At 47.2% G+C, this 18,565-nt stretch overlaps 1 protein-coding gene across 4 annotated transcripts in view; it reads right to left on the bottom strand.

The window, feature by feature from the left end:
* LOC138452994 (zinc finger protein 793-like) overlaps positions 1-18,565 on the bottom strand; it is a 404,979-nt gene that overhangs the window by 276,367 nt on the left and 110,047 nt on the right. For all 4 annotated transcript variants that reach the window (XR_011260346.1, XM_069605395.1, XM_069605396.1 and 1 more), the window contains exon 2: positions 12,406-12,511. Coding sequence is in view for 3 of the 4 variants with exons in the window: in XM_069605395.1 (XP_069461496.1) it covers positions 12,406-12,471 (66 nt within the window). In the remaining variant the exon portion in view is untranslated. The remainder of the gene's footprint in view (positions 1-12,405; positions 12,512-18,565) is intronic.

Raw genomic sequence — 18,565 nt, forward strand, 5'->3', positions numbered from 1 at the left:
CCATTTCTATCATGCACAACAGCGCCCCTCATGTAGAGCATTTTAGGCACCACAAACATTTTGGCCAGTGTATGACCAACGGCCTGGGACAGGTGAAGATGGATACAAACTTCCACCTTGCGCTCTAGCTGCAGAAGGGATGAAACATAGTTATCCTCGTAGAGGCGGGAGGGAGAAGTAGAGACACATTATTCCTAGGTACCTCATGCCCTGGGGGGCGCCAGCGAAAGTCTGTGCCGATATATGCTGGGAGCACCGAAGGGGTACACAGTCAAATCTCAGACTTAGCCAGTTAATGCGCAGTCCAGAGAATTCCCAGAAAACTGAGATTTCTTGTACCAGTGCCTGTAGATTCTGTTTGGGACGTTTAACATCAGCATAAAGGGAGATGATGGAGACGCAAGAGTGTATCTGCACCCCTCTGAGTAGAATTCCCTGATGGCATAAGTGAGAGGCTCCAGCACCAGGGCGAAAATGATAGGGGAAAAGGGGCAGCCCTGCCGCGTACCTCCAGTAGGGAAAATGGCATCTGAAATCAGCTGATTGGTTAGGATTAAGGCATGCAGGGATGTGTATAGTAGACGGATCAAACATATATAGTTGAAAACCAATCCAGTTCTGCGCAAGGACCTCGAACAGGAATGGCCACTTGTCAAAGTCGAAGACCTTTCTCTGCATCAAGAGCTGCTACCACTATAGGGACCTCCTCGTTGACGTTATGCATCATGGAGCAGAGGCGTTGAAGGTTGGTCTGCGTGGACCTGGCAGGAATAAAGCTAGCTTGGTCAGGGGGGACCAGGGCCTCCATGTGGGGGAGAAGTCTATCAGTGAGGAGTTTTGGAAGGAATTTATTGCCAGTGTTGATAAGCGAAAGGGGCCTATATAGGGTTTAGTTATGGGGATCTTTATTAGGTTTGAGCAACAGGGTAACTACAGCTGTCCTGGTGGACTCCTGAAGGAGGGCAGACGATAGGGAAGACAAACATACGACACAAGTGAGGGGCAAGTATTTAAGCATATTCCTTATAGAACTCAGCCGAGATACCATCCTGTCCTGGGGCTTCCCATTGTGTAGATCCCATGTAACCCTACATATTTCCTCTGTGGTGAATGGAGCATTCAGTAGGTATGCTTCTCCCCAGGAGGGCACATAGCCTCATGGAAAAGCTGCAGGAGTGATATTACTCAGGGGGCCTGGGCCCACCACCGGCATCGGGGAGTTGTGACAGAAATCTGTCCGCTGAAGATGGGCTGGTGAAGAACCAAGTTTTTGTAACGCTCACCTGATTCCCGTAGAGGCGCCGGTCTTGACTGGGCGTATACCGTATCTTCAAAGGTGATGTGTAACACACGGCTGGCTCTTTGGGCTGGACCTCTGTGCACTGTATGTCTGACTCGAAGGGTAAGATGTCTGCAGATAGAAAATATGGGATTAAGGAACTGGGTTATTGAATGTCTCTCTCTTCTTCCCTTTCTCTTCTCCTGTAGAACCCCAAAGGTTAACGCTCTCACCTTAGGTAAGTGAACGCCGTGCTCTCCATCTGCCTCGGGGCAGGGTGCTGTAACCAGTTTCTTCACTGGATAAGGGGAGCAGGCCTCTTGACTTCAGAGGACTGCTGTCCGTCGTTTACTGCATGAACGGTAAGTTTCGAGTAATTCTAATGTCTTTAAAGTCTTTAGTAATGATGTTTCTTGTTTTGCAGGGTTCCGGCGATGGCGGATGACGGGCTGAAGTGAGTTGAAGATGGAGCCCGTGTGATGAATAGAAGCGCCTGGAAGCACGTAAGTAAGCGCTTGTTGACTGCTTCACGATGCGCTCTAACTGTCTTTTTATTTTGCAGGTACAAGTTCGGAGCGGCTGCAGGGTGCCGGAATACCCACTGGGTTAGCTGTGGAAAGGAGTAATGGCACGTGAGTATTAAAGTTCCCCAATGTCTTTAAACGCACCTTGTTTTGTCTTTCAGATGCGGGATGCAGCGCCGAAGGCCTCCGGAGCGTGCAAAGAGTTGGTAAGCTTTTGTCTTTCAGATGCCGGAATGCAGTGTGAAGACCTCCGGAGCGCACGAAGAGTAGGTAAGCCTTTGTCTTTCAGATGCCGGAATGCAGCGCGAGGCGTTGGTGACAGCCGATGGACCAGGTAAGTGAAGACCTGTCACTGAAGACCGTAATGCTAACCTGTTCTTTCTTGTCTTTATAGGTGTTGCTGAAGACTGGATTCAGGATGGTAAGCCTTTTTCCTTAGGCCCAGGATCAGATGCAGAAGACACGATGAGCGTTCTGCTGCAGAGGATGCAGAATAACGCAAAGCAAGATTCATCCATCGGTTGTGGTTTAAATAGCCTCCTGTAGTGCTTAGGTATCTCCTTCCACAGCCACGCCTAGGTAAGAAAAGAGTTCCTGCTTTCCAGAAAAGTTCCAGTGTTCTGAATCTAGGGAGTGGCTCCTGCCCCACCCAACAGGAAAAGTAGTTCCAAACAGAAGAGGATCAGAGGCTCAACTGGCAGGCAAGTAAGCAGCATGGTCTGCTGCAGGTAAGTCCACCCAAGCATTATGAGCCCGGCGCTTCCAGCGCTGGGACTGGGCATATTTATGAGTCTGGTGCCACTGGCGCCAGGACTGGGTCCAAAAGGTCCCAATTGGGACTGGTTGGCACTCGGAACCTGGGTTATGGATCTGCTTCCAAGGGAGTTGGGAAAACCCTGACCTTTTGGAAGCAGAGATCATGACAGTTTTCCCTTTGTGGACTACACGGAGCATGGCAGGGAATAAAATTGCGTATTTATTGTTCTTCTTCCTAAGCTTAGTTTTCACCACGAAAAGTGTTTCGTTGCTCCTGGACTTGTGGGCTGAAATCAGGGAAAAGTCTGATAACAGAGGAGCCATAACGTAGGTCGTCCTTATCCCTGGCGGCTTTGAGGAGGATATCCCTGTCCCTATAATTAAGGATCTTAGCTATGATTGGTCTGCCCAGGGCGGGCTTGGTAACAAGGGAGCGGTGCAGCCACTCGACAAGGAACATCAAGTACAGACGAGGATGGTTGAGGATGTCAACAAGGAGCTTTTCAATGAATAGTTCCATATTGTCAATTTGAGTGGACTCGGGGACCCCCACAATGCGGACGTTGTTGCGGCAAGATCTCTGCTCGAGGTCCTCATTCTTGGCTTCCACTCGATAGACCGACTGCTGCAGAGCAACCACTTCCCTCTGTAATGTTGCGACTTTGTCCTCATTCTCACATACCTGTTGTTCCTTATCGGTCATGTGACCGCATAATTTGTCAATCTGAATAGCAGATGCCTCGACCTTGCAAGTTAACATGTCTATTTTTGACCCAAGGGCGTCTGTGCTACTCTTCCAAGTCAAGGAGGGTTTGGTTCAAAGTGGCCACATCCATGCTGGCAAAGGCGGGGGCTGAAGCTGGAAGGGTGGGGGGGTGATCCTGGTGAGCAAACTTCCATCTTGGCCTGCTTTTTATTTTTCCCCACTGTATTAGCTCGCAACAAGGATTTGCGGAGATCAGCAGGCGGGGGACCTCCGCTATCCTCCCAAGTCAACACAGCCTCCGTGAGTTATCTAGCAGGACTCAGGAGCGACATTGCTTCCCCAGGCACCACAGATGAAGGCCACAAGAGCGTGAGGATGTAGGCAGCCACTTGCACCGGTGCACTCCCTTCGGCAATAGGGTACTGCCGCACCTTCCGGCACGGTCACATGTGGAGGAGATAGCCAGGGAGGTTTAATCCTCGTGGGACAGTAGAGAGCCGGAGGAGGTCACCAGTCAGGCTGTGTTCAGGAAGTAGCCCCTTCACAGTGTGTGCCACAGCGCACGCCCCAGCGCCCCCCATCAGCCATCGAACAGCAAGCGCAAGAGCACTATGTGTAGGGAACCCAGGACCAACAAGTAGATTTATCAGTGCCCCCTGCACCGTGGATATTAAAGCAGGAGATCGAGTGAGGGAGCCTCAGTCGCAGCAGGGCTATGGGTCGTGTGAGGCTGCTCCCCTGTGGTCCGCCCTGCATCAGAGACAAAGTGACAAAGAGAGGAAGAAAAAAGGAGAAGGAGTTGTCCGCGCTTTGCTCCACCCGCGGGACGTATCAATATGCGGCAGTGGCAGGGGCCCGGCCGGCCAGGCGATGGATCCAGCACTGTGCTACGGGCCAGAGTCACGGTAAGTGGCGGTGTAGGAGCCCCTATGGGGGGGGTGATCCAATGACTCACTGTGCTGATGTCAGGAAGGCATCCCCGGCGTCCCCGTCATCAGGAGGCCAGTCACAGGGCCAAGCCTTGTCCAAGTCTGCAGCAGGCATTCAGATCAAACGAACAGATGACAAGGCAAGGGGCGGACCCATTACTGCGCGCGCCACAGAGCCACCGAAATCCAGGCCACGGCTCCTGCCCGGTGCCAGGCCGCAATGGTTAGGGTGCAGAGGCAAACGATCCGGGAGTCGGAAAAAAGACTTCCAGTGAAACTCCCAGTCTCGTGAGCACAGTGTTGTCGGCCCTGTCTCAAGAGGAGCGTATTAGAGCAGAATGTTGGAGGATAATTGTTCGCTCTCTCAGGCGGCCATCTTCCAGCTGCGCAAGAGCGCACCCCTGTATTTCTATATAGCCAACTTAGCTCCCCTAGACATGTGAAAGGTTGTGAATGTATAGGCTTGAGTAGGTCCTGTACATGTCGACAATGGCCAGCATGCACTGGCTCCTGTAGGCTTGAATTCGAGGCAATACTGTCATGGATCTGATATCTGATGATTCTATTCTGAACCCACAGGCATACTATGTTCTCAAAAGATATGGTTGCAGCTTTCATAGAACATGTATGTGTGACTTTCACTAAACAAGAGTGTGTTACTTGCACTTGTGTGTGTGTGTGTGTAAACTGTGAATACGGCTATGTATGCGTGTGTGTATATTCAGTGAAAAAACCTTGTTAAAAGGGACGTTAAACAAACCCCTTGTAGGGACTTCTCATCAAAATCAAAATGAAATTCACATGTGATGTCATCAGTGATGACATTTGTGATGTCATCTTTGATGTCCTGGGTGTTAGCCTTAGCAGTGCACGGTGGTGGCGCGAGTTATGGTTGCTTAGCTCACCATAACCCGCAAATTTCTGAGGTTATACTTACCATAACGTCCCTTTAACGTCCCTTTAACAAAGTTTTTGCATTAAATTTCATAGGTTTTTATCAGTGAAACTTAACCATAACATCCCTTTAACAAAGTTTTTTCACTGAATTTCATGTTTTTTTTACCAGTGCATGCTATTTACCTACAACTTACTAATATCATACTTACCTCAATATAGCAACACTTCTGTCCAATTTATAATGTTTAACCTTAAAACTCTGCCATTTCCCACCTTCTAGCATCATTTTTAATTCTTCTCTACACTTTTTGCAACTTTCTCCAATATTTTTGCATCTGTCGAGGTCTGCAAATGTCTGATATCATCACAGACCTTCCGGACAGTACCAAGTGACCATGCACTTGCACACAGCATGACGACGTGTCTGCGAAGGCATCTGCACTTCAAAATCGGGTCGATGCTTGGAAGATTGTTTGGAACTGCATCTTTTTGACTGCTCTAGGAACTTTCAAGCTCAAAATGTTCCCTTGCACAGCTCCTACACCTATATTTACTCATTATCCATTAACAATCTAGTGCAAGGCACATACTTGTAAGAATATTAGTAAAACTGCTATTTCTCTTAAAAATGGCATCAGATATTGCCCTCCCTCCTCCCCAAGAGCCACCACCACCACCAGCTGGAGGACCTACACAACAGAAAAAGCGCAGTACTTCCAAAGACAACGAAGAGGATCAAGAAGATGAGGTAGAGGACGTGTCTACCTCTAACACCCAGAGAGAATGAAGGGTGTGGCAGTTCTTTACCATTGTTGGGAGTGTACCAAAGGCTTATGATACCAAAGTCAAGTGCACAAAGCAGGAACCTGGGGTGCTAAAAAAAATGTCTTTCTATAGCGGGACGCCTGCGGCATTCTGCTGTTGGAAGGATTTTCTTTCCTAAAGCGGGATGCCTTGGGTGTCCCGCTGCAGGAAGGACAATCCTTTTCCAAGATTGCCACTATGGAAAGAGAAGGCAGTGTTCCTTACAGGGCCCCTCTTCCATTTCTATGGCAGCCTGCAGAACCCTATGACCATATTACCACAAGCACATTTTTATTCCCTTTCAAACATATTCTACTTTCGAATAACTTTACAACATAGCCGGTCCCAGGTGGACATGGCCACTTTAACACCATTTTTCATCCGCAAACAGGAGAGAACAGCCCGGCAGCCCAAGTTATCGGCCCAAGCGAAGAGTGTCTGTGTGCGCCCTGTTGTCTGTAGGCTTTAGCGTGTTCTAAATAAATAACGAGGACTCCGGACAGTTATCTTCCATTGCAGCCCCTGCAATGGGGGATAAAGGCCATTAGCAACCCTGGTTCCCAAAGCGGGAAGCCGGGGTGTGTTACGCTCACCTGGCTCCCACAGGGGCGTCGGTCGGACCTGGACGGCTGCAGTCTCCACCAACGTGATGCGTAGTGCAGAGATGACTGACTGGACTGGCCCTCCTAATCATGTCTGCTTGATCCGTAGAAGTATTCTCCTGCAAGTGGAGAGATGGATTTAGCCACCCGTGGACTCAAGTGATGGCACCCCCCACAGTCCTCCCGACTAATCACCTCCGAAGTGCCCTCCCAGCAATCTCCCCTTATATTCTTGAAAGATGAGCTCTCCATCCTGCATGGATTGCAGGGCGCGTTGATGCCAGTTACTACACTGGTTTGAAGGCGTGGGAGAGTTCCGGAGAGTATTGACTCTGAGGTTCCTGGCAAGGACCAGTAAGTATCAAGTTCATAGAGTTCAATATGTCCGATGTTTCACTCTTGTCCCCCTCTTCCTTCCTTGTCTTGCAGCTGAGATTGTGAGAAGATGCTCTCGTGGCAGCTGGTGGCGCTCAGGTAAGAGTCTATTACCAGACGCTGTCCGGTAAATGTTGCACGTTTAACGTGTTGCTTTCTCTCTTTGCTGGAGCGGCACATGAAGATGTGGAGAGTCATAGAATAATGCCTCCGGTGGTAAATCAGGTAAGTCTATGGTGATAAGAGTTATATTTGTTGTTTTTTTTCTCGGCTCACCTTGTTGTTTTCTTTTGTCCCCCAGGTGCCGGAGTTCGGCGGAGAAATCATGGAGGCAGCACCGAATCAAAAGATGCTGCGAGGACTGGCGAGTATGGCGCGGCGCTGCAGCTGGAGATGCGACGCGTACAGAAATTATGTTCTTTCCAGGTCCGGAGGCGAGATGGATCCGGAATCAGGTGAGGAATTAAAAAATAGTTAGTTTTCTAACCTTGTCCTTTTCTTTCCTCTTTGTTTTAGGAGCTCCAGATTCGAGGCGGGCGTGGCAGAATACTGGATGCAGACTGCAGGCACGGTGAGCGTTACGCTGCTGGATGCAGAATAACGCGAAGCGTGTGCTGCTGTTCGGGCGTGGTTTAAATAGCCTCCAAAGTAGTTCCAGGTAAGAAGTTCCCCAGAACCATGCCCGAGTAAAAAATAGTCCCTATAATAAAATAGTCCCATCCAGGCTTTACGTTAGCTTGGACTCACTTGCAGCATGGTCTGCATCAGGCAAGTAAAGTCTATGAGCCTGGCGCCTATGGCACCAGGACTGAACCCAAACAGCCCCCAGCCGGGGCTGTTGGGGTTTTAATAAGTATCTGGATGCCTGCTCCCGGATCTGATGGGCTTGGTCCTGATGCCCGGGGGTAGGCATCATGACAGGGTGCTAAAAAACAGATTTCTCTTCCTACAGTAGGAAGGAAGGATTTTCCTTCCTACAGCGGGACGCCTCTGGACAATCCTTTTCCAAGATGGCCACCATGGAAAGAGAAGGCGGAGATCCGTACAGAGTCCCTCTTCCCTTTCAATTGCAGCCTGCAGAACCCTATGACCATATTACCACAAGCACAGTTTGTTCTCTTTCAAACCAATCCTACTTTCAAATAACTTTACCACACAGCCGGTCCCAGGTGCACATGGCCACTTTAACACCATTTTACGTCCCTCGCGGTCATGGCCAGTAGCCAGATTGTCCGCATCATGACCTTATGCCATGACCCAGACAATCTGGCTACTGCCCACGGCCAAAAAAAACTCAGTCACCAAAAAAAAAAAAAAAAAAACACGGGCACATTTGCAAAACCATGCTTTAATGTCCTTGCCAATGCTCCTTGCAAGTTTGCTCGAAAACCGCCCAAGTTTTTTCAAAAGTGTCAAAATGTATGTACATACAATAGTCATATAACTCGGCCTCCACTTCACAAAATCCATTCAGTCTTTACACAAACATTGAAGGTTGGGTCTATAATCTTTCACAAAACTTTTGTCCACATTTGTCAAATAGTAACAAAGTTATAAGCCATCTAAAAAAGTTCGCCCCCTCTTGAGAAAATCCCACCAAACTTTAGAAAACCATTTATATCTAGATCCAAAATCGTTTTGCCAAATGTTGTGCAGATTCGTCAAATAACACCACATTTATTTTTGCCCCTTCTTGACAAAATCCAACAAAACTTTGCAAAACCATTCAGGATTAGGTCTAGAATTAAATTGCAAAATTACATGCAGTTTCATTGAGTGGCGCTAAAGTTATAAGCCATCCAAAAACTGCTTTTCATCAACCCTGTAATACAGAAATAGATACAGATGTCCTAGGACATCTGAGGTGTCCGGGGACACCACAGGACTGTTCCAGGACATCTGGAGTGTTTGCGGACTGTCTGGGTGAAAAAAAACGTTTTTTTTGGCTTCTTATGGCCATATCCCATCTCATCCTCATCCCCCCCACCTCCCCAGAGATTGATTTTTGAGTTTGACAAGTGCAATGTTGCTTTTTTTAACAGTGTTTTCGCTGTGCTGTCCGCGGACTCCATAAAAGTCAGCAAATCCAACATGGTGGGCGTTTCACGGAAACCGATGCATTTCACGTTTTCTCACCAACTAATTAGCGGGCATGTCCCAATGTCCACGGACCACACACAAGTCTGAATTTTTCTGGGCCAATTGGAGGCCAGTCCGCGGACCGAACAGTGAAGTGAGTCTGCGGACCGGACATAGATATCACTAATTTTTTTGCCTTACATTTTGGTTGTTTAAAAACAAAAAAACTACTGGACGGATTTACACCAAATTAACAAAAGCACGCTTTCGGGACCAAGCCGCCGCTCCTGCCGCAAATTTGGTAAAAATCCATACAGCGGTTTGGGCTGTAGGCGTGAGCAAAGTTTGGAACCCACCTATAACTTTGCCCCCCCCTGACCCAACCTCACCAAACTTAGCAGAAGAATTCGGAGTGGCCCATATACTTTTTCTGCAACGTTTGGTGAGGATTCGTCAAGGGGGAGTGAAGTTATAAGCCGCCCAAAAAGTGCTCTTCCTGTTTTCAAGCAACTTTCAATCAGTGTATGCTGGGGCGAACAAAAAAGAGGAGTCAGACGAGTTAGTGACATGTTTCATGGGTTTCATTCAAAATAAAAGAATCGGGTAAAAAACACATAACTTAGCTATTTCTATGAGGGAAGTTCCCTTTCTAGCAAAACAAAAGCTAAGGTTGCATGGTTAAAGTCCAAAATAAAGCTCTTTAGTACGAATCCTATAAAACTAACTGGCCCTAACTAAAAAGGAAAAAGGGGAAGCTTTGTTCAATAGCCTCAGCTGGGCTTCTGCCTGGCCCAACATATGTTTGACTTGTTCTAAGTCTTCAAAGTTCCTTTTACACACCAGGATATTCTTCCCAGTCTTTGTACTAAGGTCTTTCAGTCTCTCCTTTCAACAATGAAAACTGTTGCTTGTTGTAAACAATTCCATTCCTCCAGCATTGTTTGGAACATAAAAGCACTTCTATCTTTTCCACCTTAGAGGCTTTGGGACTCCCCAAAGTCCAGTAATCCTGAGAGAGGCTGCTTTCTTTCACACAAATTATTTCATCTAGGTTGGCAGTCCATCCTAGTTTGTCAGTTTTTTTAACTTCTGTAACTTTCGCATCCTCAATTCAAAGTGTTCTTATCTCTTTCAAACCCCCTCTCATAGGGTATTTGCACACTCAGGTTTCTCAAGCTCACGTAATCGCAATAGCTTTCCCAGCTGTTTACAATGTTCCTACCTTGTAACAGTATTTTCTCCATTAGGTTTCTTAGGCTCCCGTAACCTTGTCGGCTCTCCCCATTGCTACTTGGCTTGGTAGCTACGGTCCGAAGTAAGAGTAGCTCGGTGACACGAGCTCCCCCTGCCGGTCGGTCTGGTCTAGGCATCAGCTACAGGGCCTGCCGGCCCACCACAGAGTCTTCGTGGTCACCCACCAGATGAGCTGATTGTGTTTCCATCTCTGCCTCGCTTCAGACCCGGGATTCCCGGTCGGGTAGAACACCAACCCTCAGGCATTCAGCTAGCGCTTAGTTCACCTTCCTTGCTGCTGCAAGCTCTGCATGGCTCTGCTCCTCCAGGATGTAGATTCTGCTGAGGCTCGCCTCTGCCTAGCGGTTCCCCTCCCCTGGTGGGGCATCTTCTCTTATACATGTTACAGGAATATCCAGAACAGTGTCCTTCTTCGCCGACTATGGCGGTCATGCTGTATTCAGCACTACCTGTAGCCAAAGAGTCCTTCTTATGCTGTTTAACAGTGAGGTTCAGGCAAGATCCAGAAGAGATAGGAGAAGTGTCACTGTTTGGTGCATTCAAAACAGAAGTATTCAAAAGAGAAGTAACAACAGTCTTTAGTTCCAATGTAGGCAGAGGAGTTGCTTATTGGAATGGGAGTCCTTGTCCCCGAGAAGGGAGCCACTCACAGTGAGGTCCCACTTGCCCAGACCTGTAGGGATGGTCTTGCTTAGCAAGCTCACCTCCCTAGCCTCAAAGGCGGTGGCTCCCATCTGGGGATAGGGAAAAATTGTCCAGATTCATCACAATGCCTACACAACTTTAATGCATTTGTATGTGGGATTCTGCCTGGCTGTTTTTTTGGGCTGAATAAACATTATTCCCCTGTAGAATGTTCAATGTTAAAAGCCCCCTTTCCTTCCACATTGCACCTGAATCTGCCTGTGCATTGAAAGAAAAAGGAATGCAGGAGTTTGCAATTTGCACATTTCTTAACAAATACAAATAATAATGTCAGCATGCATATTGTTGCCCAAACATCTGATTTATGACTGTGGCCTACCCAATTGCATTAAATGCACGATATTACCCGTGGCAATTATATTTTGCAACAATATCATGACCCAAAATAACTCTACAGCAGTTTAAGCCACTACCTATATGTTAAATGAATTTACTTATACATAGGCTATTTTGCATTAAAGTGGCACCCAAATGCATTCAGTTTCGAATTTTGTTTTTTAATACATAGACTGCACCTTAAAGGAAACACATCTCAATTTGTTTACAATGTAGATGGTGAACAAAGGGTAATGAGACATCTACCTTTGTTCCTGATTTCAAATTGCATTCCCTGCAGTTCCCTTTTCCTTAATCACCCCTGATTTAACCAAGTTAAATCTATAAGGACATTTTAGGATTGAGAGCGATCTAATTTACCATTTGAATGCAGCATCTGATTTTGGAGAGCCAGCACGGAACTCAGTCAGCCTGAAGCCATTCCTTCAACAAACCCTCACTCCAGGTGGCTACGTAGACATCAATCTCCCTTATAGTGGGCATCCTTCTCTCCTGGACTGGCCTTCTCTCAATGGACTGCTTTCTCTCCTGCAGTCAATCCTCCATGTTCATCTCCTCATATTACATAATCCTTCTTCTCCTTGCTCACAGTAACTATGCCCAATGTGTACAGAATTATATATTGCTTCCGACTCCTCTGGTTTTCCCAGCCCCATTATCAGCTAGGATCATTTGGAAAAATGCTCCTATTGTAGAAATGCCTATTTAGATGTTTGACTAATACATGAGAGAGTGATAAAACTAATATTTTCAGATTCTGCAGGTCCGTGTGTACATTTGGAGACTTTGAATGATTGCTTTCTGATAAACTGTGGAGCACATATGCGTTTTTGCCATGTCTCGGCTATTAAAAATGTGGCACCATATGTATATTTTAAAAATTCTGATAGATATTACTTCTATGCAATGGATTATACATAATGGGCAAAAAATTAAAGATTGCATCTCATGTGGAGGTTAGATTTGTGGTGCGCTGTGTACTCGCTCCTGGTTCCCCAGCGCTGGCTCCTGCCTACTTAGTGATGCCTGACACTCAGGAGCTAGTTTTAGCTCCTACTCAACAAAACTTAATTTCGAACCCTGTACTGTCTAACTCAAATTGCCTTGAAGTGGTTGACATCGTTACCATTAACAACGAGAACAGAATGCAGGTGCCTACCTGTGGTTTAGATAAGTAGTCTTCATATATTTCCGGTTTCACTGTTCGTGGATCTGGCATCTCCATTTAAAATTTGACGCAGCAAGAGTGTCTTTTCTCAAGCACCCTGCAAGTGGATGAAATGAATTACACACAAGCAGTAGCATGTTATGGTAGAATAGAATAAGCAGTGATATAGCTGGGAAAATGGTATGCAGCGATTGCATCGGCCACATTTGCTTTATAGTCTTCAACTTCTTCTCAACTTGGTTACTTTTTATTTGTTTTATATATAAATGTATACACATGTTTATGGAGGGTTTTAGTATGGAGGTAGGTGGTTGAAGTAGAAGACCATGGGGTAAATTTGGTCTATGGTATCATATATTACAGTAAAGCCATGTAATCAGAGTTAATACATCGAAGCAATCTTGCTATAATTGAACAATGTCAAATCTTTGCTCTTTCTTAGAAAAGAATGGCAGAACCCTCCCATTACATATTACTGGAGACTGAGTTTTACAGAGATTTTCTACAAGTGTTCTGGTGAAAGCCTGTGGAGAATAACCAGTAATGTTAGGAGGGGTTCCCCCAAGTTATTCCTGACTCTCACAATGGTAGACAAAGGGTGCAAAATGTGCACTCAATAGTGAGACTTGTTTCCTAGAGAGTAAAAAAATGGAGTGCTTTGTGTATGTATGGAATTGAGGTGACGAGTGACTTTTATACTGCTGGCTAGTAGCTTTCAAATTGAATTTCTGCCCCCTGGTAGACACTGGGGTAACATGTGAAGTTGCAAGCTACAAGCCAAGAGTCAATTAGCAGTAAGAAAACAAGTGCACATATTGATGCCTTACAGATTGGTGAAACTTCACTCTTTATAGGCGAGAGGTTTAGTAATGCAGTTCAGCTTACAATACCGTCAACACACAATAAGGGAAGGTGCACAAAGTATACTACTGTAAGTACACTTTCTGTAAAGCTTTGCATCAGGAATGTTCTGCAAACAGAGGTAAACACTTTAAAAATAAAAAAGGTCTTGCGTAAAAAAGTCAAATAGCCCTAACATTCCTAAACCACAATCCAAGCAGGTATTCATGTCAGGTGTAGAGGTAAATACGTGTCATACAGTTACAGACAGTTTAAAAAGTGTGTCCATTGAAATGAAGAGGAAAAATTCAAAAGGAAGCTCCCAGTTAAAGGTGAAAGGTAAGCATAAGATGCCATAGTCGGGGGCAGCTGCAGTAGAGGCACCCTTCATGCTGGAGACAATAGAGGACCCAATGGAGGAGATCCAGACCCATATTTGACAGTGAGGGTCTTAATGGGAACCTTGCAGTGTTAGAGCCAAGATGCAGATGCAATAGAAGAAGAATGTGATTTGGTCAAATTGAGACTGTTTTACATTGTTTACCACCCTTTTTAAATGTTTTTCTACCACACAGAGGTAGATGGTGGGTTGCGCTCAGCCAGTATACAACGGGCAGAGGGCGGGGGCGAGAGGCCTCATCCAGCTTTTTTTTTTTTTTTTAAACGATGTGGTCAAAAAAGATTCAACTAAAACACATGGATTCAGCAGATGTCATGGCTAGAGGGCTGGGAGGAAGGTGTACAGTCAGAGCCCCCAGGCTCTTAAAATCCAATTCAGCACAGGGATGGAAATCAGAAGACCCCCTGATATGAACCAGGCAGTCGGAAGAGAATGAGGTAATCCAGGAGTCACAGATGCAGAGGTCTGTTCCAGTGTGTGGATTTAAGGAGGGTGCAGATTCCTAGAGCTGGGTCTGCCAGCCCTGCCCGCAGAGATGGCTGAACGAAGAAAATGATGTCCATGAGTTTCGAGGAGCACTATGAGAAAATGTGTGCACAGTTGGTCATGACAGCAGTAGTTAGGATGCACAATGCTGGTACTTTATTTTTTATTTCATTGTGCTTTGGCTTGAAATTCAAACCTTCCACAATAAGTCAATGTAATCAATAAAATACAATAAAATAGAGAAATTACATAAAACAAGACAACCAGCGAGAGGGTTGAAACGGAACTCGACCTGAGGAGAGCATTACTTGAGGTTACAAAACTAGTCTTCGAGGACGACACTATAGACGAAGCTAAGAATGAAAGAATTCACCATGCGGGAAGGGCTCAGGGAGGTCCTAGGTCGGTTCTCGCCAAGTTTCACAACTACGCCGACAAAGTGAAAATCCTGGAAAAGGCGAGGCTGAAAGGCCCGGTCATATATGGTACTTCCAGAGTGATGATCTTTCAGGACCTGTCCTCCCTGACGTTAACCAAGCAGAGAATGTGCTCTCCCCTGACCAAATGGTTGAACGAGAAAGGAGTGAGGTGCAGGTGGGGGTTCCTGTTCTCAATTTCCTTTGAATTTGATGGCCGCAAAAGACATCAGGAAAGTCACGGGAGAGTTGCTATGAGAAGCTGACACCTCAGAGAAGCATGGAGACCAGGTGGCGGGCTACAGGCAGTGGTTGATTAAGGGTCCCAGGAGACGACGGATACCGGGATCCAGGAAATATAGAAAGTTGAACAACGTCGCCCACTGCCAACACCTGACCCAGTCTGAATCTATACAGGGTGTGGACACGGGATGAGAGTGTCTCATATCCAGATGTATTTGGGTGAAGTATGGTCAAGCAGGTCACTCCAGTGGCCTGCTCAAGCTGTGTACGCGTTGGGGGGACTGTGACCTCTTGGGGGAGGCGTGCTGTGCCCTAAATCTGGTGTACTGGAAAGGGGGGGGCTGTGGACAATCAGAGGGGAGAAAGAGGTTTTATATTGGTGTGAAGGGAAGGTGCACAGGGACTCAAAGTTTTGGAGGTGTTACGCGTATGGGACTGGAGGGGAGCTGGTCCAAACTGGTGGCCCGATCTTACTCTGGTGATGTTAACCGGGGGGAATCGGCGACAAAGTGTGTTACCATGGGGTGAGGGGGCGTTACTTTTGAATGGGGCGGAATACAGGTCTTCTCAAAGGTGTGTTTGCCGGTTATAGCTGGGTGGAATTATGTGTTAAGGCCGCCTAGAGTGCTAAGGGGATTCTGGAGTTGGAAAATGGGAGAATAGCTGTAGTCCTAGGCGATAAAGGGGTCGGCCTCTTGAGGGTAGGGACGCTGAATGTAAAGGAGATTAACTCGCCTACTAAGAGGTCTCTGGTAGCTAGGAAGTTCCGTAGAGGTGGCTTTGATATAATGTTCCTGTAGGAGATAAAATACCAAGAGGGGAACAATGGACCATCAGTGCACTGGGCCAAGAGTATTGGGGGTCAGGCCCTCTAAGAAAGGCTAGGGTCAGAATATTATGGGCAAAGGGATAAAAATGGAGGCCACAAAGGTCTGGGCAGATGAAGAAGGTAGGGCCCTCCTGGTCTCAGGGACCATAAACAAGGTGGAGTTCACATTTGCAACAATCTACTGCCCACATTAAGGGCAACAGAGATTCCTGTTGTAAACTCTCCCAAAGATAAAGCTCGAAGCCACGGGCCATATAATATTGGGACATTGGGGGGCGATTTCAATATGTAAGCAAATATTAGGACTGACAGACAGGCCCGAGAGGGAGTGACGGGGGAGGTGCCTAGACCGGCGCATGGGGAGGTTTTGGGAATGTTGGAAGTTTATGGGCTACGGGACATATGGAGGTATTTGCATTCAGAGGAAAGAGGGTATACATTCTATTCTGCCCCACATGGTACTTTCACAAGAATGTATTACTTGTATACCTCAAGGGGTTTATGGGAGGAAGCAATGAGCGTGGAGATTTCCCCGATCACATGGTCGGACCATGATCTGGCTTTACTGGACCTGAACTGGCAAGGGATGGTACCCAGGGGGTCAAATGAAGATGCAATGAATCTCTATAGAAAGACTTGCTGTTCCACGAAGAGTTATCTAAGGAGATTGTTGGATTTTTCAAAGCAAATACAAGGGCGGTCTCTAGAAGAATGTTGTGGGAGGCTGGGAAGGCGACATGGAGAGGGGTCCTGATTAGGGAAGGGGCACGGAAAAAGCGAGAGCGGAAACTAATTAAAAACAGGCTGTGGGCCAAAAATGCCCAGTTAGACAAGAGGGTAAGGAATGCCGATGAGGGGAGGGAAGACATGGTCTTGGAGGCGAGGGGGAAGCGGGAAGAACTCTGTCTCCTGAATCAGATAATAAGGAAACTGCAATTCCTGAAACAAACGTTTTATGAAAAAGGAGACAAAGCAGATGCACTGCTGGCCGCGAGTCTGAGGGGGCAGCGGGCTGAACGATAGGTGCCAGCCACAGAGGGGGTGGACAAAACGCAGTGACGGGATTTGAGAGGCGTTCGCATCCTTCTACGAAGACCTCTACAAAAGAGGGTCAGATGCAGATACAGTAGAAATAACCAACTATTTGGAGAGAATTCAGTTGCCCAGTCTATCCCCGGAGGATACTGAGGCAATGGAAGGGCCACTAACGGCCGAAGAAATAAGGAAGGCAGTGGCAAGTACCCCATTGGGAAAGGCCCCAGGGGAGGATGGCTTCTCGGCTGGCTTTTACAAGTCTTTTCTTACCCCCCCTTATTCCATTTATGGTAGAGTTATTCAATGATATCTTGGAGACAAGGGAAGCCCCGGAATCCTTCTCCCGTGCGATGACCACGGTCATACCAAAGGAGGGGAGGGAACCCCAAAGATGTGGTTCCTACCGCCCCATCTCCCTCCTGAATATCGACGCCAAAATGTATACACAGATTTTGGCAGCAAGACTGGAGACACACATGCCCTGATTGATCCATTATGACCAAGGGTGCTTTATAAAGGGACGCCACGGCGCAGACACATGTAGGAAACTTGCATCTGATCCATGAGGCACAAGGTATGGGGGGAGAGACCCCATTCTCCTATTGGTGGACACGGAAAAAGCCTTTGATAGGGTGGAGTGGGGCTTTCTCAAGGAGGTATTGGGCAAGGTGGGACTGGGCCCCAGGTTAAGACGGGTTTTATGGCAGTGCACGGGTCCGCCCAGGCTTGTGTCGCTGTTAACGGTGGCGTTTCCTGCTGGTTCGCTTTGAGCCTGGGTATGAGACAGGGGTGCCCTCTCTCGTCGATCTTATTTGCGCTCTTACTAGAACCACTTGCAAAGCGAATCCGCGAGGACCCAGGAGTAGAGGGATTTACAGTTTGGGGAGTGGAATATAAGGTAGCATTATAATGATAATGATATGCTTTTGCATATTAGGAACCCCTTAAGACCCATACCAAGGGTAATCAGATTGATTGAACAATACAGAGATCTCTCCGGATTCAAGATGAATAGGTCAAAATTGGTTCTCTTTCTACTGGACAGTGAGGGATGGAGAAGTACATAGGTCTTCCACCTTGGGACTCCTGGTGAAGCAGGGCACATTGAGATATCTGGGGATTAACCTCACGAGAGATCTGGAAGAACTATTTCAGGCCAACTTCCCCACACTGCTAGCTTGGTTTCAGACAGACCTAGAAAAACGGGGACAATTGACTATTTCGTGGCTAGGGCGTTTCAATGTTCCTTGGAAGTTCTCGCTCTCCCGAAAGACAGGGGCGGAGTGGGGCCTTCCGAATATGAAATTGTACTAAAAAGCCACGCAACTGCGGGTCTTGATCCCACACCTCAGAATGCAGAGGGTGCATCAATGGGTAGGTTTGGACAATCTCCACCTGTCCCCTGCGTCAGTCGGGGAGTGGCTGTGGGTGCTTGGGAGCTGGCTCCCTCGGAGAATCCGCGACCACCCTATTCTGGGCACAATATGTGACCTGTGGAGGCAGGGCATAGAAATGCAGGGGGTGACAAACTGGCCTTCCCCACTGAGCCACCTGTTGGTGCCAGAAATACGTGACGCAATCCCAAACCCTGAGAGGTTCCAGGCGTGGTTTGAAGCAGGTCTTCAGCAGGTGGGTCAGTTGTGGAGGGGCGGCACCTTTGTCACTGTAAGAGTTTGAGGGGGAACTGGGCCTGGATACCTTGTCAGCCTTCTCTTATCTTCAGTTGAAAGGAGTGCTCACAAGTGGGAAATGGAGAGAGAGGATACAGAGGGACCTCACCCCTTTCGAAACGATCTTAGACAAAGGAATGGAAATTAAGGGCCTGATTGCAGTCATTTACAGAGAACTGGTGATTGCAGGGAAGGGATCCACTGAAAAACTGAGACAGAAATGGGTGAATGA

The sequence above is a fragment of the Ambystoma mexicanum genome, chromosome 4p (genome assembly GCF_040938575.1).
Source record: "Ambystoma mexicanum isolate Mex_15411 chromosome 4p, UKY_AmexF1_1, whole genome shotgun sequence".
NCBI lineage: Eukaryota > Metazoa > Chordata > Amphibia > Caudata > Ambystomatidae > Ambystoma > Ambystoma mexicanum.